Source organism: Podarcis melisellensis (assembly GCF_964234715.1).
Source record: "Podarcis melisellensis genome assembly, chromosome: 10".
NCBI lineage: Eukaryota > Metazoa > Chordata > Lepidosauria > Squamata > Lacertidae > Podarcis > Podarcis melisellensis.
This window is the reverse complement of record NC_138542.1, coordinates 54687199-54711530: the sequence shown is the minus strand read 5'-3', so window position 1 is coordinate 54711530 and position 24332 is coordinate 54687199. Positions and strand designations below refer to the sequence as shown.

The following is a 24332-nucleotide window of genomic DNA, read 5'->3' as shown; positions in this document are numbered from 1 at the left end:
GCTTGGCCTCCTAAGCAAAAAATCCCTTCCTGGTCCTAAAATGAGTAACAGTGCCCCTAAAGGACTAGGTGAGCAGCCTGGGAGTCATTTTGGACTCTCAGTTGTCCATGGAGACGCAGGTCAAATCTGTGTCCAGGGCAGCTATCTACCAGCTCCATCTGGTATGCAGGCTGAGATCCTACCTGCCCACAGAATGTCTTGCCAGAGTGGTGCATGCTCTGGTCAGTGGCGTAGCGTGGGTTGTCAGCACCCGGGGCAAGGCAAGTAATTTGCGCCCCCTAACCCGTGGAGCCAGGTAGGGGCAGAGAGCTGCGAGTGCGAGCGCCCCCCCCCCGATGTTGTGCCCGGTGCGGCCGGCCCCTCCTGCACCCCCCACGCTATGCCACTGGCTCTGGTTATCTCCCCCTTGGACTACTGCAATGTGTTCTACATGGGACTACCTTTGAAGGTGACCTGGAGACTACAACTAATCCAGAATGCAGCACTAGACTGGTGACTGGGAACAGCTGCCGAGACCATATAACACTGGTCCTGAAAGACCTATATTGGCTCCCAGTATGTTTCCGAGCACAATTCAAAGTGTTGGTGTTGACCTTTAAAGCCCAGTATACCTGAAGGAGCATCCCCACTCCCATCGTTTAGCTGAGGTCCAGCTCCAAGGGCCTTCTGGCTGTTTCCTCACTATTACTTTTAGAAGACATCTGAAGGCAGCCCTGTACAGGGAAGCTTTTACTGCTTGAGGTTTTATTTTGCTCTTAACATTTTGTTGGGAGCTGCCCAAAGTGGCTGGGGCAACCAAGTCAGATGGGTGGCATATAAATAATAAAATGATGGTGAAGATGCGAGCCATCGGAAGCCACATTCATTGACAAAAAAAAGCCCCAATGTGTTTAAAACCAATACGCCTGCTAAATCTTTGAGCTTGAAATAGCTTTTGCACATGACGGCAATTTGCTACCATTAAACCAGAAAATAGGCACAGCGTGGCTTCAGGGGCACTAAATCAGCATGCCCAACATCTGAGCATGCATCTCTATTTCGGAACATCTTAATCTCATTCATAGAGTGGGAATGCTGATGACATTAATGTGGAATATGGAGTGGGAGAGGGGAGTGAGAAGAACTGTATGATTTGGAGTTCATGTTAAATTTAGCAAGCAGGCCCATTTTAACTGTGGTTTCTCATCAGCTGAAGAAGTTTGATAACATTAGGTTCAGGGGAGGATAGGAAGTAAGGCTTTGGTTCCCACGAATGACTTGCCCTGATGAAAGCAAAACCACTGTATATGAAAAGGTGCCAGGTGGCTGGGAAAGGGAATCTTACCCTTTGCAAGCTGCAGGGTTGAGAAACACTGTTGCTTTCTTGATCTGCATGCTGGAAGGAAGAATCTGGTTGCCAAACACCTAATAATGGAGAGAAAGCTTCTCATTATTAAAGAATAAAAATCTGTCTGTTTTTGGTGCTGAACAATTTCAGGGATTACAGGGCCCCTCTCCCACCCCACACAAATGGCTTCAGTGAGGGGGGAGCCAAGACTACTTTACTGAGCTCCGGTCCCAGCCAGCAGCCAGCAAAAGGCCACCTAGATGCCTAATTTAGCCTTATGTTCTGCAAACTCTAGTCAGCTTACATTGACAACTTGCAAGGGAACGGCAAAGGTACATCTGTATGCAGTTAGTTCCACTGAAAACAATGTGAGCCCTATGCACTGACAGCTTGCTTTGCCTCTCTGTCCCACTTTGATGCAAGCTGTGTGACAAGTATAGGCCCCAGGCAAATATAACTAATAATAATAATCAATGAATTTATTCTCAACACTTTTGGTGAAGAGATATAAAGCGAGGCAGCTGAAGCAATTGTTTTAAGAGAGCTCTGTAGATTTTCAAAGCAGCAATTCATAGCAATTATCAGCATCACTGAGGCTATTAGAGTAGAGGATTAAAAAATTTGTTAGAATTTAATGCTCAACTCTGTTCTATTTATTTTACTGTGGTGGAAATGAGAAGGCAGAAGGCATGCGAGAAACAGTGATTCATGGGGGTAAAGGACAGAGGAAATCAAACTGGCATGTTATCTAAAGAACAGATGGGAAAAGTCAGTGATTAATTCTATTACTTTTGCATTCTTGGGGGAAATCATGGAAAAAGAGTGTCTGCATTCATAATTCTGAGGTCTGTTACAGCTGTTAGAAACATCTAATTATTTACTTGATGGGGGAGTGATATATTTGCTTGCTCTGAACAAACAACCTGTCTCTTCTACAAATTACACTGTTGGCAGACTTGCTTTTTATGCAGGCTCTGCTCTCATGCTTTCGGGTTTTAAAGAGGAAGACTAAAAAAACAAACCACTTCAAGACCCTTTGTAATCATTTACTAACCCAAAACATTGGCTGCAGGGTAGGCGCTTGTAAACTGATTTTATTTCCTGTTTGATCATTCCATCCTTCACACTACTTCCCCACCCCCACCCCACAAACACACTAAAACAACATTGCAGACAATAACTGAATATTCCATAGACCTGTTTGACGCAAAGGTAAGTGAAATAACAGACACATTCACACACCATGATAAGCCAGGGTTAAGCTTAGCTTCCCTGTGATGTCCACACCTGGGATCCTGGTTTATTAAGAAGCACGGATTCATAATCAAACATCAAACCAAGGTTTAAGGCTGGCTGGCATGAAGACAAACACAGCTGGATCAGGCCAAGGGCTAATCTAGGCCAGCATCCTGTTCTCACAGCTGCCAACCAGATGCCAAAGGGAAGCAGAACATCACCATCACCATTTATTAAATCTGTATACCACCCTCCAACTAAACATCCCAAGGCAGAAAAATACAAAATAAGAATACAAAATACAGCTCAAACTGTCTTGCCCTGGTAAGCAACCTGGCTGCTGAATTCTGCACCAGCTGAAGTTTCTGAACCCTCTTCAAAGGCAGCCCTACATATAATGCATTGCAGCAATCTAACCTAGAGGTTACCTGAGCAGAGACAACAGAAGTTAGGCTATCCCTGTCCAGATAGAGGAGCAGCTGGGCCACCAGCCGAAGCTGATGGAAGGTACTCCAGGGCCACCAAGGCCACCTTAGCCTCAAGTGACAGCAAGGGATCTAGAAGTATCACCAAGCTGCGTATCTGCTCCTTCAGAGGAATCGTAACCCCATCAAGAGCAGGCAGTCTCTCATCCATCTGGACTAAGGAACCACCCACTAACAGTGCCTCAGTCTTATCTAAAACAAAAAAAATTCCTTCCAGTAGCACCTTAAAGACCAACTAAGTTAGTTCTTGGTATGAGCTTTCGTGTGCATGCACACTGCTTCAGATAGCTCATACCAAGAACTAACTTAGTTGGTCTTTAAAGTGCTACTGGAAGGATTTTTTTTTGTTTTGACTATGGCAGACCAACACGGCTACCTATCTGTAACTCAGTCTTATCTGGATTGAGCTTCAGTTTGTCGGTTCTCATCCAGTCCATTACCAGGGCAAGACAACAGTCCAGCACATCTACTGCCTCACCTGCAGATGTTAAGGTGAAGCAGAGTTAAGTGCAACAGTGCTCTCCCCATCTGTGATTGCCAGCAACTGGTATTCAGAGACACACTGGTTCTGGCAATAAAGACAGAACATAGCCACCATGGCTAGAACACAAGCGATCTCGGCTTGTGAGGGAGCAGAACAAGATTCCAGGTTTGGACATGGCAGGAAGTCAAGCTTCACTATGGCTTGGTGGTTTGTTTCTGTTGCTCAAGCCAAGGGAGAAGCTAAGTGGGAGCAATCAGGCAACGTGAACTCATTCCTACTAAGCCAGCGACCCTGGTTTATTGAAATCTGCAAACGCAGCCAGTTTGACTGTGGTGCTGCATCTGTGATGGCACCTTTCAAGTGTTAATTCACATGACTGCAACATCAAGCGTGGATTTGCATGTGCAAAGCAGGCCTCCGTTGCTCCTTGTGATAAAAACTATTTTACCCCTTTGAATTTCACGTCCTAATAAACTCCCCCCAAAGTATAAGTTTCATTTTCAGACCACAAAGAAGGGCAGTTTCCATGTTACAGTGCTGCAATATACTACTGGAAACATAATAAGGAGTATTTTAAAAATTTGTGTTTGCCAAAATGAATATGCACATCTGTTTGGATGTTCAGCAAAATACAAAAGACACAAATTTCAGACAGAATCCGAAGTATTTTATTTCCCAATGGCCAATGAGATGGCCATAAATCTTTGGCCAGAGAAACTACAAATAAAAAAATGGGGGGGGGTACTCCACATAAAAGGCACAATTGGGTGTTTATGAAAATTTATAACAAGGAGGGGGAAACATGATTTCAGGTATCTGTTTGCTTTTTCATTATTTTTTAAAACTGCACTTTTGCATAAATACCATAAGGCAGTAATAGATTAAGAACACAGTATTACAATAAAAGTATCAAATACATCACTAAGAGCTGGTTGGCAAAGAATCTTAGGTTTGAAAGGCCTGTCAAATTAATATAGTTTTTAGAAGACGTCTAAATGAGCAGGATGGTTCTGCCATACCTCTACTGGAAAGGAGTAATAATAAGAATAAGAATAAGAATAAGAATAAGAGGAAGAAGAAGAAGAAGAAGCAGCAGCAGCTCCGAGGGCCTTCTGGGGGTTCCCTCACTGCGAGAGGCCAAGTTACAGGGAACCAGGCAGAGGGCCTTCTCGGTAGTGGCGCCCACCCTGTGGAACGCCCTCCCATCAGATGTCAAAGCGATAAACATCTACTTGACATTCAGAAGACATCTGAAGGCAGCCCTGTTCAGGGAAGTTTTTAATATGTGACATTTTAGTGTATCTTTCATCTTTTTTGAAAGCCGCCCAGAGTGGCTGGGGAAACCCAGCCAGATGGGCGGGGTACAAATAATAAATTATTATTATTATTATTATTATTATTATTATTATTATTATTATTACTTTTTGTACAGGTACCAGAGTACCAGGTCCAATCAGAGTAAGAAAAGCTACATGCTAGCTGCTCTCCATTCTGCCAGTTGATGAAATGTGATTTCAATCTCCAGAATTTTCAGTCCTGTCACTGCTGGCCCACAAGTTTACCTAACAAAAGCAATACAGGTAATCAAGTTTCCCAAACTCTTCCCGAATATATTCCACTTTTGTGATGCTCATGAATAATTTGTGATGGCACTGAACTGAGGCGTAATTAGGTGCAAAGGGGGAGAGTGTCTTTTGGTATTTGAGCAGAAGAATACAGAGAGTCCCTTTGGCAGGCTAGTCACGTAGAGGAGACCTGCTGGGAGAATCTCCAGAATCCTGCACAAGAGAGATAAGGAGAGGATTTTAATCTAATTTGATCTTGTTAAATGGTATTACCTGGGCTTCTTGGCATGCAGCTCTCCTTAGCAGGTTATCGCTATCAGGAGGAGGAAGAAGAAAAAGAACAGTGTTTTAGATAGCGCAAGTTGAGGGGAGGGATAAATAGATGGAAACACGCATTTTAAAATACCTACTTCTACTGCTTTGGCACACAAAACACAGACCAAACTTTCCAAAGGGGCTACTTGTCAAAAACACATAACTATATGTCACCGTTTTGACGCAACCTTAGCTTTTGTCACTTCTTGGACCATGTCTTCATTACCAAGAGCCAGATTCCACCCGCAATGTGATTACTTAATTGACCAAACTGAACCGCACCATTGTATAAACAGGAAGTAACTGACCAAAATTCCTCCGGTCTAACTTTTGAGTGGAATTAACCAACTGCCCAGCCTGCTAGCAAATCAGTGGCCGAATTATTCCTTTTTCAGATAGAAGTACCATGCTAGCTGCAGCACTACCAATGAAGTGAATATAGTCATCAAATTACCAAGAAGGTACACCTGCATTTGCCAATATCCTTCCCTCCCTGCTCGTCTCCCCCTCCTGTTTGCTGTTTTCCCTCATTGTCTACATTGTATGTTCCTTGGTGGTAAGGACCTGACTATTTTTTGCGTTGCCATAATATAAAATGTCCCCATTCTGCAAGTCTCAGGCACAAGTGAAAAAACACCTGACATGGCAAGATGGTGTCATGGCAGGGAAATCAGTAAAGACCTCTGGCCCTGCCCACCAGTGACATGGGGTCCCCAGAAGGTTGCCTACAAGAGATTACAGCCTTCTGATGTTTTCCTCAACCACATCTCTGCTATGTTTCTCAGCTATTGTTGGACTACGAGTCCCATCACCACTGGTCCTGCTAGCTAGGGATGATGGGCGCTGTAGTCCACCAACAGCCAGGGACCCACGTTTGAGAAACACAGTGATAATTCCCCACACCTGGCTTAGACTGACCCAACCAGCTAGAAAGTGAATTTCTCCCCCAGAAAAGTGAAACCTGAGGGGCAACCTGTGGAGATAAGCAATGAGGTTTGAGCTGAAATAAAGCAAAGAGTCCTGCTCTTTTCATCTTGGATCAGCATCTGTCTTAGGCTGCAACAGGGAGGCATATGAGCGTCCTAAAAATTGGCCCACTGCACTTTAATGCGCTTCTATATTCTAGTCCACTTTGTATTTCTTGTTTGCCCTGGGAAACAACCTTCAACAGCTGGTGGATATAAACGTATTAAACAAATAAATGGAAACTCGCTGCTTCTCTTTGCTCCACTTAGCCATCTTTTCCAAAGATAACTCTCCACATAGTCATTAAAATGGGGCTTGAAGTGCTATGCAGTTCAAGGGTGAAGAACGGAGATAGAGGAAAGTCAACTTTTGGAAGCACCTCTCTCTGTGGAAGTGGCACCCCTGTTCTGATTTGTGCAGCCTGAAGTGTTCTGGGTTTGCGGCTTTCATCTCTCGAGGATTAAGGGCCAAGCTGGTAAAAGCCCAAGAGGTGCCTGCCTGCCTGCCTGCAGCTCAGAGTGGCTGGGGTCAGGGAGGAGGAGGCCAGAGGGCAAATGAGAACTCACTCGCTTTACAGCACGGCAGTGCTCTCCTTGGCTCCTGGTGCCAAAAGGGCCAGGCAGCACTCCTTTCAATTCCACTCTGATGATCTGCTGCACAGTTTTGTTAATGCGCAGCAATTTACGGGGCTCATTCCAGAACAACTCGCTCGCAGACTTTCCCCCTCTTTCTCTACTTATTCCACTTTTTAAAGCCATGTAACTGGTTCTGCCTTACCAGCATTTACTGCCACGGTAGCTTTTCTCACGTTACAGAAAATTGATTTTAGATGAAGAATCAATCTGGAGAAATTCAAACTAAGCAGTGAGAGAAACTCTGTCAATAGGAAACCTTTAGTGAAAATAATGGGACAAACAGAAATAAGCTTCCTAAGCGAGAGAACGCATAAATAATATATTACTCCAATTCATGCCTAATTGGAATATTTATCAAAGTTTTCCTTAGAGGCAGTAGCGCTCCCCTTAACATAATGTTTGCTCTTCACATTCAAAGGAATAAATCATGTGTGTTAAGCAACAGGAACATTTTTTTCTTTCTTTTTTTACAAGAATGGCAGGCTATTGACTAATTGCAGTAATTTTTACTAAGTACTACTTAAAAACCAACTCTAGTGCCGAAATGAATTGGACAGCCCTACTCCATCTTATCTACCCATGTACAGAGAGGCACCGCAAACAAACATGTATTTATTATAAGGGCAAAATTCTCAGCACCTCTCCCTACCCCCAGCATGTGAAAGCTTTGAAGCAAAAATGAGAGAGACCATTCTTATTAGAAGATTCCCCATCGAACCTGCTAAGTATCTGATCAGCTAGCAAAGCCTAAGGAAAGAAAGTCTTGGCTGATGATGCACAGTGGTAGGGCAACAGGGATGCAACAAATGCATCTACATCAACTGTTTTCATGGACTTCCTGCTATAATCGTTTGGTGTTCCTCCATGTCAGGAGAAAGAGAAGCTTTACAGAGGATGCTGAAATTGGACTAGCACCAGTCTCAAGGTTAGAAGCCACAGCACTGACCTTTGAGACAAGGTTGTGAAGAAAGGGTGGGCTCAGGGATGTTAATTATTTTAACTTCGTCTTGCAGGCCTGCAAGTGGCAGGCACAGCCTGCTGAAAGCGAGGGCTCTTGAGTCCCATTTATTTCCATTAGTCTTACTGAATAAGTCACCTGGAGTACACACACACACACACACACACACTCTCACCTGATTTATTTGGATTGCGTCCAAATTACACCAATCCATATGAAAGGAAATCCATGAAGGGAAATAGGATTGTACACACAAGACATTGCAAAAGCGTTCTCTGCTTTTGGAATCTCCAGTTGCAATTGTGTAGTTCTGGTCCAGATCCAAAAACTCAGCCATCAGCTTTGGGTGCCACGTCTTATGAAGCCCATAATAATAGCCTTGTTGGATTCCAGGATCCTGTTCCATACTGTGGCTGGTGGACCAGATGTCTATGGGAAGCTCAGAAACAGGACATGAAGATAATCCCCATCCATGCAGGAAGGAAGGGGCTAGGTCCATAAATGCTCCTGCTTGCATGGATTTTGCACTTCCAACCAATCTAGTCAATTCATTTACTATTTTATTTATTGATATATTAGCCACTCTTCAGCCTAGCTTTCATAGCGGCATATAGACATAAAAAGCAATCACACTTACGATAACTACATCAGTAGCAAATTGGAGTAGTTAGGGTAAGTCCATCATAAAAATAAACACAATTAAAGCATTAGCTTAACAGATCTGGGCAAATAAGGTTTTCACTTGGCATCCAAGAGAGAACCAGGACAGTGTCTGGAGAATCTTCTCTATTATATACTAAGAGGAATGGCATCTAATGCAATAAGCTCCCAATTAGCAGCAAAGTGAGGGCAGCTAACATGATTGTGAATTTACCAGCTGGCTGAGCTATCATCACCTCGAAAAACCAATGGGCTTCTGCTATCACAATGACAATAATCACAGGTAAAGTGTGAAGCAATTACAGCCACAGCTTTTCTTCAGGGCTTGCAATCGCTGCTACGCATAGGGCAAAAAACAAATTCAAAGCTCAGCTATTTCCAGCTAATGAAATGCTGCTTCTCTGCTATCCAATTTCACAATTATTTTCCAAATAACTAGGCAGGCTTGGTGAGCCGGTAAAATTGGCAGAGATAAATCAGGAGGATTCCTCTGTTTACTTAGGTTACCAAACCAGGATCAATACAGATCCAATTCCTCTTTCAGCTGCCCAGGATAGATCACAATCACCAAGGCAGAGCAGAAAAAGAAATACTTCAGTAGACTTCTTCTGGGCATATTTTTCCATGGAACCTAAAGCTGCCCAACCCTTAATAAAGAGTTGGCCCCTTTATAAGATGAATGGTGCCTAAACCTTTTAAAATCCAGTGTGATTCCAAATGAAACAGCCACACTCTGCTGTGCACTGGACAGAAGAATAAATAGAGGCTGTGGGTGATCAGAAACAGAAAAGCTGGTTCACAAGTCTATTGTTTCAAGCCATTCCTTCCCCAAAATGGTTGGACGTCCAAGGCAAGTATCCTCTGAGTAAGAGACCTTTGGTGTCACCACACAACTGCTTTTATTTAGAAATGTAGGACTCAGGCAGGTATTAAAGGGTACAGAAGCAAGCATAAAAATAGGCATTGCTGACCCCAACTCCAAATCCTGAAATCTAATGGCTACTAGAAAGTTACTAGCCAGTCTGCGAGACTGTGCACACAGAAATAGGTGGTTTCAGTCCCACTTAGGCACATTCCTTTATGGCACGCAATTGCCCTTTATCAGGCACTGCCCTCACCCATCAACAATGATGCTAGATTATTCCAAAGTAAAAAGTCAGCTCATTATCACTATTATGCCAGTAAATCTGCATGTAGGGTTGTTTCTTGATTACATGTGTGTGCTCTCTCTCTCTCTCTCTCTCTCTCTGTGTGTGTGTGTGTGTGTGCATGGGTGAGAGAGAGAGAGAGAGAGAGAGAATTTTCTTTGTAGATTGGATTTCCTGGCAATTTCTAGATTCCAGATGCTCTAGATTGTCCCACCCTCAATATACGTAAATGTAAAGGAACCCCTGACCATTAGGTCAGTCGTGACTGACTCTGGGGTTGTGGCGCTCATCTTGCTTTATTGGCCAAGGGAGCCAGCGTACAGCTTCCGGGTCATGTGGCCAGCATGACTAAGCCGCTTCTGGCGAACCAGAACAGCACACAGAAACACTGTTTACCTTCCCGCCAGAGTGGTTCCTATTTATCTACTTGCACTTTGATGCGCTTTCTAACTGCTAGGTTGGCAGGAGCAGGGACCGAGCAACGGGAGCTCACCCTGTCCGGGGATTCGAACCGCCAACCTTCTGATCGGCAAGTCCTAGGCTCTGTGGTTTAACCCACAGCACCACCCGCGTCCCTTCTCAATATACACATCATCCAGCAAAACACCAACCAATTATTACAAACATGCCTGCATCCCAAGGCAATCAGGATGCCTTTCTTTGGGACCCCTGCTGCTGTGACAGCATTGCTACAGCAATATGTAACCAAATGCATGGTACATTTTTGTTCTCCAACCTAGATGCAGATACACTAGAACAGCATGCATTTCTCTTGCCACTAGTAGGTTGTCTTCAGCAAACTGCTGCCCAGTATTACTAAGGGATTGCAAAAGCAACATAACAGACACTCTTTTAATTTGGCAATTCCCAAACTATAAACTAGGGCATGCTTATAAAAGCAAAGGTTCCTGACACTTTCCAATCACCTGTCAGGTCAAGCAATTCTGTTGTACTGGTGCATGAGGAATAATTCAGTCATACTTGGTGCTGAGATGCACTAGTTTCCTCACTTTGAATGCCTGCGATTCTTCCAGCGTGCCTTCAATTTTTATTTAGAAAAGTGGACGACTACTGGATACAATTCAGGAGACCCATGCTGAGCATCTCCTGTGATTTAACAAATAATCAAAAGCCATCCAGAGAGAGGCCAAAGAAGACTGGGATCATGGCATTGGGAGATAGAAATGTAACCCTTTTGCATCAGACCGTAGTCCTCCATTAAAATCCTCTCCCCAGTGAAGCTGCTATTTGCCCCATGAGGAAAACTTGCAGGTATCATGGGGCAAATAGCAGCTCCAGGAATTTTCATTTTTGAATTGTGTAAGACAGCAGGCACCGTATGCCTGTAATGCTGCTCAAAATAATAAGACCTTCAAATTCCACAGCCAAAGCCCAGGGTTTTGCTATTCAAGAATAAGTAAGAGCTAATTGGAGCCGGTTTTGGCACCAGATCTCTGCGCTCCCCCCAGAAGAAGTCCTCCTCAGTGGCAAATGAACAAGCAATGCCTGAGACAGCTAATTCCAGGAAGTCAAAGGCTAATCTGAAGCAATGTTGAGCTAAAGCAGCACCCTTTGCATCAGAAGCTCCAACTATGTCAGGAAAAAAGGGACAAGATTTCACTAAACCTTTAATCTGCTATAAAAGGACACTATATAAGTCTAGTCGAGAGTGCCTCAAGCATCGTAATTCAGCCTCCAGTATCAGCAACGACCCAAACTCAGTTGCTAGGCTATGTACATATAGTCTACACTACCTTGTTGAGCAAGATTCGAAAAGCTTAATATTTCAGATGTACGGTTCTACATTTCTCTCTGTACTGTTATTTGCACTAGGCCATCATCGTGCAGCATCCCACTGGAAAGACTGGGTGTGCTGCATCACAATCCTGGATTTGCATAAAGTCTGGGTGGGGTAGGGGAACAAAAAAAGGTAGGTTGAATAAGGTAAAAAAAAAAGCCTGTGACATGGAAGCCAGAAGGGACAGACACTGAACTATTGTATTTTAATATTTTGTTGGAAGTCGCCCAGAGTGGCTGGGAAACCCAGCCAGATGGGTGGGGTATAAATCATAATAAAAAAATTATTAGTATTGTTATTATGAAAGGGAAAAAGTAGTGGCAAGGTAATGGGAGAGGTCTTAATACCCCAGGAAGGGATGAACATTGGGCGGTCTTTAAACAGAAAAGAAAAAAAATGTTTAACAAGGAGAAATAGTGGAGTTTGGGTACAACACAAAGTCAAAAGCCTTTCTCAACTCCCTTCTCACTCTACCAAAACCTTGCTTAAACCTCTGCTTTGTCCTCTGTCTCTCCCTGCATTCCTAGACAAAGAGTGCAATTTTTTGTCTGGTGGGTTAGGAGGGTCCCAGCTCATTAGCATGTATAGTGTGGGTGGGTGTGTTTTCTTGGTTCATTTCAGTTTGTAAAAGCAGCAACCACCTTATTTCATTCAGAAAATTAGGAGCGTAAGTATTATTACAAGAAAATGCAATAAATTCCTTCCCAATTACTGTTCCCATTTCTGCTTTCTCTGGAAGAAATATTCATCGTAAGGTCCTAAGCCACTGTACTCATTTTTAAAAACATGTAGCAAGAAGCTTTAATTTTAATCCCTGTTTGCACATTTAATATAGTTTCAGGGAAATGCAAATATAGCCAAATTATTTTAAACCATTGTTGACTTGCAAACCACATCTGCTCTGTTGTTTGATCACTTTTCAAGAAACTGGTGCCAATTAAGCCCTCCTGTTTTCCAAGCTCTTCTACAGCAAGTCCTGCCAGAATCTACATGGAAGACTTAAGAACCCAAATCTTCTTTCTCTCTCTCTTTTCTCTTTCCCCCTCTTTGTGAGCATCTGCCTTTCACCTAGATGTAAAATATTCATATTTTCTTACTGCATTTTTTCCAGTGTATGTTTGAACCTGAAGTGGTTTGGCTTGGTTGATTTCAGTGAGTTTTGGCTGTGTGATAAGGGCATAAACTGTGTGTTTTGGGGAACAGGGCAGGTGGCAAAAGCCATTCCCAACACCAATACCCCATTTCCTACCTGATCCACCCCAGCCTTCCTCACTGAGTGGCAGGGTCCAAAGGGAGCTTCTAAGAGATTAAATGAAGCCTCCCTGTGATTGGAAAAACTGCAATACCAGAGTTCTTGATCCCAGAGAGACTTCCAAGCACAATCGGTCAAAAGCATTTGGAGGCCCCATTCAGACTAGTTCAATGCAGGGAGATTGGAGAGATCAGCTGAGGCCAACATAGTTTATGCCAGGGGCTGCCACGATGGGCTTCATGCAGCATCTCAGCCTCCCCCTCCTCGCTTTCTTCCAAGCAGTCATGCAGTGGTTAGGATGGTGAGTTTTTGCTCCCTTGGAACTGAAGGCGAAGTTAGATGACTGATGCTCTTCTTCACTTTCTGTTTCAGCTCTACATGATTTTAAAAGCTGATTAATTCCACTGGAACTAGATCCTTTGGAAAAGTGAAGTATGTCCGAATGCTTTCTCTCTCTGTTTCTCCAGGGAGTGAGGTGGCCCCAATCCAGTCGAGGGGAGAGAAATTATGAGAGGTGGTGACACCCAAAGTAAAGGAAAAGGGACCCCTGACTGTTAGATCCAGTCGTGGCCCACTCTGGGGTTGCGTCGCTCATCTCGCTTTATTGGCCAAGGGAGCAGGCGTACAGCTTCCAGGTCATGTGGCCAGCATGACTAAGCCGCTTCTGGCGAACCAGAGCAGCGCACGGAAACACCGTTTACCTTCCCGCCGGAGCAGTACCTGTTTATCTACTTGCACTTTAACGTGCTTTCAAACTGCTAGGTTGGCAGGAGCAGGGACCAAGCAACAGGAGCTCACCCCGTCGCGGGGATTTGAACCGCCGACCTTCTGATTGGCAAGTCCTAGCACCACCCACGTGACACCCATAGCACTCCCTAAAAAATCCAAATGGGCCCACAGTTCTAAAACAGCTGACAACCCTTATACTAAACCATGGTTTAGAGTTTCGTGTTAACCAACCCCTTATAATATACTAACATAGTAAAATACCACTGCAAGTTTGAAGCAAACCAGCAGAACCACTTAGTAGCATTTTTAAACACATTATGTTGTAGACTTACATAGCATAGCATGTTTAGCAGCAGATAAAAAGTGTGTCATTAAACTGTCTAAGCTTTTGTTTTTTTATTATTTGCAAACCTGAAAAAATTATGCCGTTAAAGCATCCAGGGGGAAACTGTTCAATCCTGTCCATGACAGTTTCATTTAATCTAAAACTCATCTATCAATTTCATTATAGCAATTTGCCATATCAGTACCAAAGAAATGAATATGAAATAATTATGTATCTCACAACTTATAGATGCACAAAACCAGTCTGTAGCCACCCGCTGATCAAGTGCTAAAACTATTTTACAACTAATTTTCAAATCTATGCACATATAAATGTCCTCTTCCCTAAAATTGCAAACTTGTGGAGTGTCTCCCAACGGTGTCTCCCAACGGTCTTTGTTTTTAGTACATTGCAGTAGCAAGGGAATTCACATTTTATCAAAGAAGAGGTGCAGGGGTGCTGAACCCATTTGCAACCCAAAATTTCCCCTGATCTCTTCACACAGGGGACCTTTCATGTACCATCCCCACCAATGGAAGAAAAACTGTCTGGAAGTGTTTTTGATCAGGAAAGCAGCCCATAACTGGAAAGGCTAAGCATCCCTACCTTGTGTCGCTGCTCCAATTAAATACAGAGCTTTCCAAGGCTATGGTAAGGCAAAACAAAAATAATCAGGAGAACAGTATATATGTGTCACTTATATTTTGCCCTGGACTCTGGTTTAGGGGAAAAACAACAATGAACAAACCCAAATGCCCTTCCAAAACTTCCAATATTATTTTAAAGATTAAGTGTTCAATCCAGGTAGTTGAATTTAGTTCCCCTTGAAAACAACAGAACTCAAGTTAAACTGTCTTAGCTTGGATCCAATCCAATGAAATAATTACCAGTGTTTTCCATACAGCCAGTTTCCTCCCCAGGTGAGCAGGCAGGCCCCAGCGGTGGTCTTCTTCCAGTGATTTCTGAGTGTGTGAAACATTTTGATAACCTTGGCCATGTTTATGTTTTACTCTGCAGCAGACCTTACAGGGGACTCCGATGCAAAGAAACAGCATGGAAGAGCATCTGTGTGGTAAACCATAAATAAAAGATGAGTATCACCTGAGACAAGGAAATGGTTGCAACGTTCACTAAACACTAAACATCTATTTCTTTCCTGTTAATAAAATAATGGCAGGAAATATTAAAGGATGAGAAAAATGCCTCCCTGAGTTTAACTTGATGCTACTTCTACACTTTGGAAATGCCAATTACATGTCAGATAAGTGCCGTCTCTATTGTCTCCAATACTGAAAACTTGGCTTTTTTCAACAAGCCTTTTAACTGTGGATCTTTGTCCCAGTTTATATCTGTACTGGATTTGTATTTTTTAAAAAATATTTAAAAATATGGAATCTTCTCTCTCTCTCTGCATATGTGTGTGTGTGTTCCTCCAAACAATGAGGCTCCATTTAGCCATCAAGTTTAGTGTTAACAAACATGCTTCTCCACAATAGAGGTTGCCACCTTTCATTTTCAAAGATTCTAGCAGTTCAGGCTAAATGACTCGGAAATATACACATACACATACATAAAAGAACCTTTTGGCACCATATATAAATTTGTCTGAGCCTGCGCCAATTGGCTTTCCCTTGAAACAGGAAACATTTTGTTTGTTTGTTTCAAATCAGTATCCACGAGAGAGTTTATGTGAACAGAATGTTCCTCCCTTGGAGGCTACTGGTTTTCTTTAAAAAAAACACACATTATGGAAAGTTAAAATTACTGACACTCCCCCTCCTAAATTAAAGTATTATTATTATTCTGTTTAGAGACATCACATTTCCCCTAGCTTTCTGACATGCAACGTATTTTACGGATTGGCCCCTGTGGCAACTAGCAATGAGGCTGAAATTATGGTCAGGGAGCAATTCCATCTGCAGATTTTTTGCTCTGCATTTTTTGAACCTCTGATCATTGCACCCTAGGAACAAGTAAAGCTGCTTTTATACCAACATGCTTGACATGGTCTATGCCAGCCGATGGGCAACCTGTAGCTCTCCATCTGTTGTTGGGGCTTTCATCTGCCCTGACCATGGGTGATGCTGCCTGGGGGTAGACTGAATGACCCTCGTGCTTCCCTTCCAACTCCACGATTCCATGATGACGCAGACTGCCGTCCACAAAGGCTTGCACCACAATAAACCGGCTTGTCTTTAAGGTTCTGCAGAAATAGTCACGGACACGGCAGTTCTGCCCTGCCTATCTGGCAACGCTGCCAAGGTCATTTTTTGTTTTGTTTGTGGTTTTCATTTCATTAATTATACTTTCCAAGTTTATACATTTCACTAATTTTAACAATCATTTTGACATTTCAAAACTTGACTCCCTCCCCCCCTTTCTGCAGTTCCTTAAATTTGTTTTAAATATCTTCTCCATATCCAAATAAACTTAATTTACTCCTTCATTCATCTTCTTTAAATATAAAACTCGTATAAAACTGCAGGTTATTACAATAATCCTGCCAATGCTTTTATTTGTTTATAATTTTCTGTACATATTCAATAAACCATTTTAACATTCTTTTGTAACAAAATAATGTTAACTTGATTTCTTATTCTTCCGGTAAGTTTCCCCATTTCTGCATATTCCAAAATGCCAAGATCATTTTTTGAAAGAAAAGGGGACACCCAGGGCTGGATTATATGTTAGCCGCTCTGAGCCCGAACATGGCCGGGGAGGGCGGGATAGAAATAAAAAATTATTATTATTATTATTATTAAGGTTTGATGAGGCCCATAGCTACTGGAAGTAATGGGGCCCTTTATATGTCCAGCTGTCAACAACAAATTGCCGCTGTTTTTGTGTTGAATATATGCTATATGGTAATCTGTGGACCTAATAGGTATCTAAAGCCATTTGCCACTGTTGCTGTATGTAGGATTTATTTTCTTTTTTATCTCAAATTTTGGAAATGTACATCGTTTTTTCGTTTCCTTTAAATTTTTTGGTCGCCCCCAAGAGAGTGGGGCCCTAAGCTGTAACTTTTTTTAGCTTATACGTAAATACGGCCCTGCACCCACCCGCCCCGAGCTCTTCGTAGGAAAGGCAGGACACGAGGGAAACGCGGGTCCTCCGCTGACTTTTGAAACGTGCGGCCTCACCTGACGCGTGGAGCCGCCTCTCGCCGCCTGCCGGCTAGCCTGCCTCCGCTCCGCGCTCCCTTCTGGCTCCTCCTCCTCCTTCTCCGCCGGGGCCGAGGCTGCCGCAAGCAAAGAGAAGCAGGAGGTCTCCGTCTCCCTCTCGCAGCCTCTCCCGGGCAGAAGCCTCCCGCTTCCGGGCGCCGCGCGGCTCCTCTCCCGCCGCCTTCCGCGGAAACAGAGAGCCGCCTCGCCTTGGTTCCGCGCGGGCCGCTTCCCCGAGAGAAAAGGCGCCGTCCCGAACGGAGGCGGCGCGGAGAGAGGACTGTTCATAAGTACAGCACGCGCGCACCCAAACACCCACCCACCCCGACAAGAAATGCCCTGGGAACCTCTTTTGCTCCCCACGTCGGGATCTTGTCACTGGTAGATCCATGGGTGGTTCGGGGTTGATCGCGGGCTCCCGATGGTTTCATTCATTCATTCATTTGTGTATGCAGTGCCGGATTTACGTATAAGTTAAACAAGCTATAGCTTGGGGGCCCCAAATTTTTTAAAAGGAAATTTAAAGGGGCGGGGGACTGGATGTACATTTTCCAAAAAAAGAAATAAAAAACAAAATAAAATAAAACCTACATACAGCAACAGTGTTTTGTGTTGTGTAGGCTCCTATGATGTAAGTAACGCCTGCTAGCCTGCTTCCTAAAATACTTCTTAATTGTATTTCAGTTCAACCATTACTTTGATAAAATACATATTTTGTTATGTGCAAATTGCTTTAGATACCTATTAGGTCCATAAATTACTATATAGCATATATTCAACACAAAAAAGCGACAATTTGTTGTTGACAAAGGACAGCTGGACATATAAAGGGCCCCATTACCTTGAGTAGCTTCGGGCCTCATCAAACCTAAATCCAGCCGTGTGTGTGTGTTGAATTTTCTGTTTTACAATTTAAAATATACTTTAACATCCTTAAAAATAGCAATGACTTCCCTTCTCTTTCCATGAACATATCATAAATCCCTGGATATTTTACAAAAACTAAATCATTCAGTATTCCCTTATTGCATTGATCCAAACTTATTTACAGTGTTGAATTTATCTCAATGCTGCCAACGTTTTCAGCTGTACACAATTGTTTCCTGTATATTCAATGAACGTTTTTCAATCTTTTCCGATGGTTTCACAAGAGCAGCAGCAACAACTGCAAAAAGGCTTCCCATCCTCACCTGGGATGAAGGAGGCTAACTTTTAAGTTGTGGGTGAACATATCAGACGACAAAGCGATTCTTCAAACAGCTCTTGCTTATACACAGGCCAGAACTGAACTGAACTGAAGGGTTCAGCCAACCTGCTTATATAGAGCTCCACTAGAACGCAACAGTAACCACTTTCTGTAACTATCCAATCACTGAACATCACTTTCGATCCTTTATTTGCATATGTGGATCTGAGTGAAAACTATCTACAGTATCCTCCTGCTGGACCAGGGTGAGAACTTCAGTAAGAAAAGGAAGGACAAGGAGATCAGCTCAGTTCTGGTTCCACAAAACAAAACTCCTAGGTTCCGAGGCAACCTTGTATTCTAGGGCTGTATGTCTTTCGCACCTGGCTCTGGCTGGGTGCTGTTAAAGTTTTAGGTAAAAAGCAAAATGGATCCCACAATCCTAAAGGTTTCCCACCCCAATCTGCACTATCATGTTATTACTATCCTTACTCCTGCTGCTAATAAATTTATATGCTTATTTCATTACAGTATTTGTGTTCCATCTTTCCTCAGGGTGGTTTGCAACAAATATTAAAGCAAGAGCCTGCTGGATCAGGCCAGCGGCCCATCTAGTCTTGCCTTTGTATTGTTGTTGTTTAGTCATTTAGTCGTGTCCGACTCTTCATGACTCCATGGACCAGAGCACGCCAGGTACTCCAGTCTTCCACTGCCTCCTGCAGTTTGGTCAAACTCATGCTGGTAGCCTCAGCTTCAGGATCTGTCCTTCCAGTGAGCACTGAGGGCTGATTTCCTTAAGAATGGATAGGTTTGATCTTCTTGCAGTCCATGGGACTCTCAAGAGTCTCCTTCAGCACCATAATTCAAAAGCATAAATTCTGCATCCTTTAAAGACCTTTAAAGCCCTTGTGGCCTAGGACCCATGTACCTATGGGACCGCCTCTCCTGGTATGCCCCGTGGAGGACCTTAAGGTCCACAAATAATAACATTTTGGAGGTCCCAGGTCGCAAGGTGGTTAGATTGGTCTCAATTAGGGACCTTAGCAGAAGGCCTCTCCCCACCCCTGCAGTTTCCATCAACTCATATTCAGAATCATGGCCACCTCTGACAGTGGAGGCAGAGCAAAGCCATCATGGGTAGTAGCCATTGGTAGCCTTCTCCTCCATGTTTTCATCCAATCCTCTTTTAAAACCACCGAAATGGGTGTTTTCTGCTGTGAGAGCCAGTTCTGTAGTTTAGCTACGCACTGCATGAAGGAGGGCTTTCTTTTCTGTGCCCTGAATCTGCCAGGGATGAGGGATGCTCAACAAACTCAGGGTGTCGGGGTGGATGGTAAATAGACGGGTCATCTGTGAAACATGACCTTCCAAATAGAATGATCATAGAAGACAGCTCCTCAGCTGGTGCATCTTGGATGACTTCTGTTATCTTCAATGTCTTAATATTTTTTACAGCAGATAAGACACTCGTCCAAACCTACCAGGTGCACTGCATCCATTCAAACTAATGAACAGCTGCAAGAGACTTCATTATTGTCTTATTACCCATCCAGGCTTATATGACCCAATGTAGCATTTCTTGTTGAATCCCTCGTGGCAAAACTACTTGGCTTATTTTTAGTTGTTGGGTTTTGGGGGTTGTTGTTGTGTGTGTGTGTTTTTGCTCTGGACATCTGGTCACCCTGGAGGCAAAACCTACCTGCTGTATCTCTCCATGTTCCAGATACTTCTTTCCAACTTGTTCTGCTGTTTTTGTTTCAGATATTGAGCAGGAGTGATTAGCGAAGCAGCATGGGACCAGGAAACATAAAAAGAGAGTTGTTCAAAGGACCCCTCTGATTTCTGTGCTGCAGTCTTATTTAAAGGCCAAGGGAAATTACCTTGCATATGTGATTCTTTTGAGAATCTAGTTTGGAAATTGCTGGAAATAAGTATTTTGTTATCAACTGATGACAAGAGGTTAAATAAGTGGAAGTGGGAGAGGGTCAGTCTTTGGAGCCTACATGGACTCATGCTTCATCATGGAAATACAATTTAGGATAATTCCCCCCCCCCTTAATTTTTTTAAACAGATTTACAGAGGAATTATTACTATAAGGGTAGCTGTTATTAACAATTGAGAATTTAAATCCTCCTTTATCATGATATGTATATGCTCCTTAAGGTGGCGCTGTGGGTTAAACCACAGAGCCTAGGGCTTGCTGATTAGAAGGTTGGCGGTTCGAATCCCTGCGATGGGGTGAACCCCCGTTGCTCAGTCCCTGCTCCTGCCTACCTAGCAGTTTGAAAGCACCTCAAAGTGCAAGTAGATAAATAGGTACCACCCTGGCGGGAAGGTAAACGGCTTTTCTGTGCACTGCTCTGGTTTGCCAGAAGCGGCTTAGTCACCCGGAAGCTGTATGCCGGCTCCCTCGGCCAGTAAAGTGAGATGAGCTCCGCAACCCCAGAGTCGGCCACGACTGGACCTAATGGTCAGGGGGTCCCTTTACCTTTACCTTATATGCTCCTTATGATGTTCTCTGTTTTGTTTTGCTTTAATCATTCCTTTTTCCTGTCTTCTTTTTAAATGTATTTGTATTTTATGATGTATTATAGTCTAGGGGAAATGGTTTTTATATCACTTGACTATGCTGAATGTATGAAGTGGCCCTTAACTATGTGCTGGGGGTAGGGTCTAAACTGTGTACAGTACTTCATTGAACTTGGCCTTGCACAGCTAAAGAATCTCCTCTTTCGTGTCTCACTTGGCCTATCAACCACTGCAGATTTTTAGTTGCTTAAATCATTACTTTTTAAACCAGTCAATTTCAATTTCAGCAGAGCTGCATACTGTTAAAAAAACCCCAACCCCAATCCTTGATCATTCCCAGGATAATGAAGGCATGTGAGGGATCCCTCCCCCATTCATCTTAAAATGTACATTAATCTTGAATATGTCAGTGAAAATGTTGCAGTAAGACATGCCCAATCTCAGAATGTGTTTTGTTTTTCTAAGCAAAGCAGGCCAGCGTTCCTTCAGTCTCTCAGCTCTATCAATTAAACGTGTTTTTTGTCGATTAAAATTTGCTCCTGATTAATCAGCTAAAGCTTGGGTTGACTAATTTGCCAATTAAGCCTCCGAAAACTTGCAGGCTTTGGTGTTAATTATAATGATTTGCTGGCTGGTGTGAAAGATGCGTTTCTGTTTGGTCCTAGCAGAAAAAAGCCCCCCGAGCTCTTTTGCCTCGTTGAGTCTCTCCTGGTAAGGTGGACCTACCTACCGCTAGATGGCTCTCTAGCTCAGGCTGTCATGGAAGGCATGGCTGCTTCTGGTCTTGCTAAGGATGCTCATTTGGTTCAGCAGAACTACCTTTGCAATGGTGTCGTCTGCTGCACACAGCTGGATTCCAACCACCCAAAGACACACAAGAACTCTTGAAATCTCACTTGGCCTTTTCTGTATACAGCGCTTTCTCTTCCCCTTCAGATATTGTTGATTTGTATGCGTGGCCGTATTGCATTGTTATTCCCTCCTTCCTCGCTGACCATTTCTAAATCCTAATGCCAGGGGAAGTGGCAGCATAAGGTCACACCCGCACCAAATATTTAAAGCACATGGCTTGCCACCAAGAATCCTGGGAACTGTAGTTTGTAAAGGGTGCTGTGAAGGATGAGCTACAAGAATGTGGAACCTGGCACCTGGGCGTCAAATGTGGGCCCCCTCCAAGTCAAGCCGGGGGGGGGGGGAATTCTTTTTTTAGCCTAGCAGGCCAGATTGGTATCTTTGCCCACCTTGCCCAGGCCAAGTTCGACCCAAGGTGACCTTTTTTAATGGAGAAATTCCTGCAACACCTTTATTTGCCCAGGGGATTTCAGAAACCCCTTTCAGAGTGCAGCCCGGCACCTTGAAAGAGGCTTCTAAAGAGCCAGCAGTCACCTGCTGGTTGTTAGATCTTCGGTGTGTTACGGAAATTTCGGGGGGTGGGGCACATCTTTAAAGTTGTTAAATGTTACAAATATTATTCATAAATGTATCCTTTTGACTTGACAGTTAAGGGAAGTTAAAGGTAAAGGTAAAGGTACCCCTGCCAGTACGGGCCAGTTGTGTCCGACTCTAGGGTTGTGCACCCATCTCACTTAAGAGGCCGGGAGCCAGCGCTGTCCACAGACACTTCCGGGTCACGTGGCCAGCGTGATGAAGCTGCTCTGGCGAGCCAGCACCAGCGCACGGAAACGCCGTTTACCTTCCTGCTATAAAGCGGTCCCTATTTATCTACTTGCACTTTGAGGTGCTTTCAAACTGCTAGGTTGGCAGGAGCTGGGACCGAACGGCGGGAGCTCACCCTGCCGCGGGGATTCGAACCGCCGACCATGCGATCGGCAAACCCTAGGCACTGAGGTTTTACCCACAGCGCCACCCACGTCCCTAACAAGTTACTTGGCTTTAAAGGGAAGTTACCTAGCTTTAAAAATCATATAAAATCAACGCCTTTGCCAGTTTCCTTCATTCCACCACCAAATTGCTTCATTGGCCAAGGACTTGGAAACCACTTAGTCCCCGCCATAATCCCTCAAGCGGAAGGTCATGTGTTCACAGGAAGGTACTCATAGGTGTTAATCGTTGGGCAAAGGCACTCCTCCGGACTTGCCCAGGTGGCAGACTATACAAAACAAAGTTCTATTGCCCTCTTGTAGTAGGTGCTTAGAATGTAGTTCCCAATACATATCCTGTATCCGCCTGTTGCCCCAACACATTCCTCCTATATTAATCATGTATAACCCTCCCCTTTTCTGATGTAGCAATGATGTAGTGATGATGCTTAATGATCTGTATACTGGGATAAGACAGAAACTTTTAAAAGTCCTTGTCACCCCATCTTCAGGGTTCAAAATTCCTCTTTGAACCTGTTGCACAATAAACTTTGGTCTACAGCTATTGCTTCCTTTATTCTGCAGGGACCTGCAGGCTTTGCCTTATGAGCTGGGTGACTGAGCAGCCTTGCACCTAGATTTTTCCGTAACAGGTGCCTGGGAAAAAACCTTTAGTTTAAGGCAAGTTTTTACCTGCCTCACCCTTGATGCCCTGTATGTGATGCCAGGTGTGGAGCAGATGGGATTGAATACACCAAAATGGCCTTGTGGGGCAAATGGGAGGCCTGGCGAGCTTAAATGGTTCCCCGTCCATCCTCTAATATTTTATTTCTGGCCCATGCACAGCTACATGCCATATTGCATACCCTCCAACATTTCTCAGATGCAAACCGGGACATTTTCATCCGAGGAATACATGCTGTTTCTGGCTGGGGGGAAAGTGGGGCTCGGGGCAGGGGATTTATGCATCTGTACACTCTGTACATACATTACTTTTTTTAAAGTAACAAATGATAATTTAAATTTAAAAGGTAATTAAATTTTTGAGGGATCAGGGCACCTAAGTGTTTAAGGAATTTGGGGCAAATTGCAAATCTGTAAGTTGTCTGGATTTTATTTTGTACAGCCGGGGATATTATTTAAACACAGCTTTTCACATTTCTGACAATTGGTTTGCAGTCCTGCCAATAAATTGTATGTATTCATATGTTCCATAGTTTTAGGCATTGCTGTTTCATGGCTGGCTGTTATAATTGCCGCACCATCTGCAAAAAGGTTGATAAAACAAGAAGCGCCTTGTATGGTTATGTCATGTATTTCTGGGGCTGTTCTGTTTGCCTTCTCCATGGGCTGCATGGCGAAGGCAAACAGAAGTGGGAATAAGGGGCACCCCTGTTTTGGCCCCTTATTTAGAGTAAAAAATAGTTGCTGTTCTGCCTGTATAAAGTCTTTGCAATATGATGACAAAACAGACACCCATATTCATTTTTTAAGACTGATAAGGCAGTCCATCAAAAGCTTTGCTTGCATCCAGTGACAAAATTCTAAAGGAAAGTGGGTTTTTTTCCCTTCCATAATAGATAGTATTTAGAACCCTCCTAATAGTATCTATTCTATTTGGTTTTCGTATTGCCATTCCGTTATTCCCTCGTATGTGTCTCCATGTGTCTCGGATAGCTCCACCTTTCTCCCCCTGTCATTTAACAGTACACATAGAATGGGAATTAGTTTAGTTTCATTTATTTCTTA

The 24332-nt window shown here is 43.5% G+C and overlaps 1 protein-coding gene across 3 annotated transcripts in view; it reads right to left on the bottom strand.

Annotated features, from left to right (window-relative positions):
- AGK (acylglycerol kinase) overlaps positions 1 to 17262 on the bottom strand; it is a 36304-nt gene extending 19042 nt beyond the window's left edge. The window contains exons 1-4 of one of the 3 annotated variants that reach the window (XM_081927246.1): positions 17027 to 17257; positions 14771 to 14948; positions 5371 to 5410; positions 1325 to 1404 (exon numbers count right to left, since the gene is read on the bottom strand). In XM_081927246.1, the coding sequence (XP_081783372.1) occupies positions 1325 to 1404; positions 5371 to 5410; positions 14771 to 14880 (230 nt within the window). In that variant the 5' untranslated portion in view covers positions 14881 to 14948; positions 17027 to 17257. Of the gene's footprint in view, positions 1 to 1324; positions 1405 to 5370; positions 5411 to 14770; positions 14949 to 15878; positions 16075 to 17026 lie in introns of those variants that run through there. The other 2 variants (XM_081927245.1, XM_081927244.1) reach the window with 2 other exon arrangements.
- Between the last annotated feature and the right edge of the window lie 7070 nt (positions 17263 to 24332).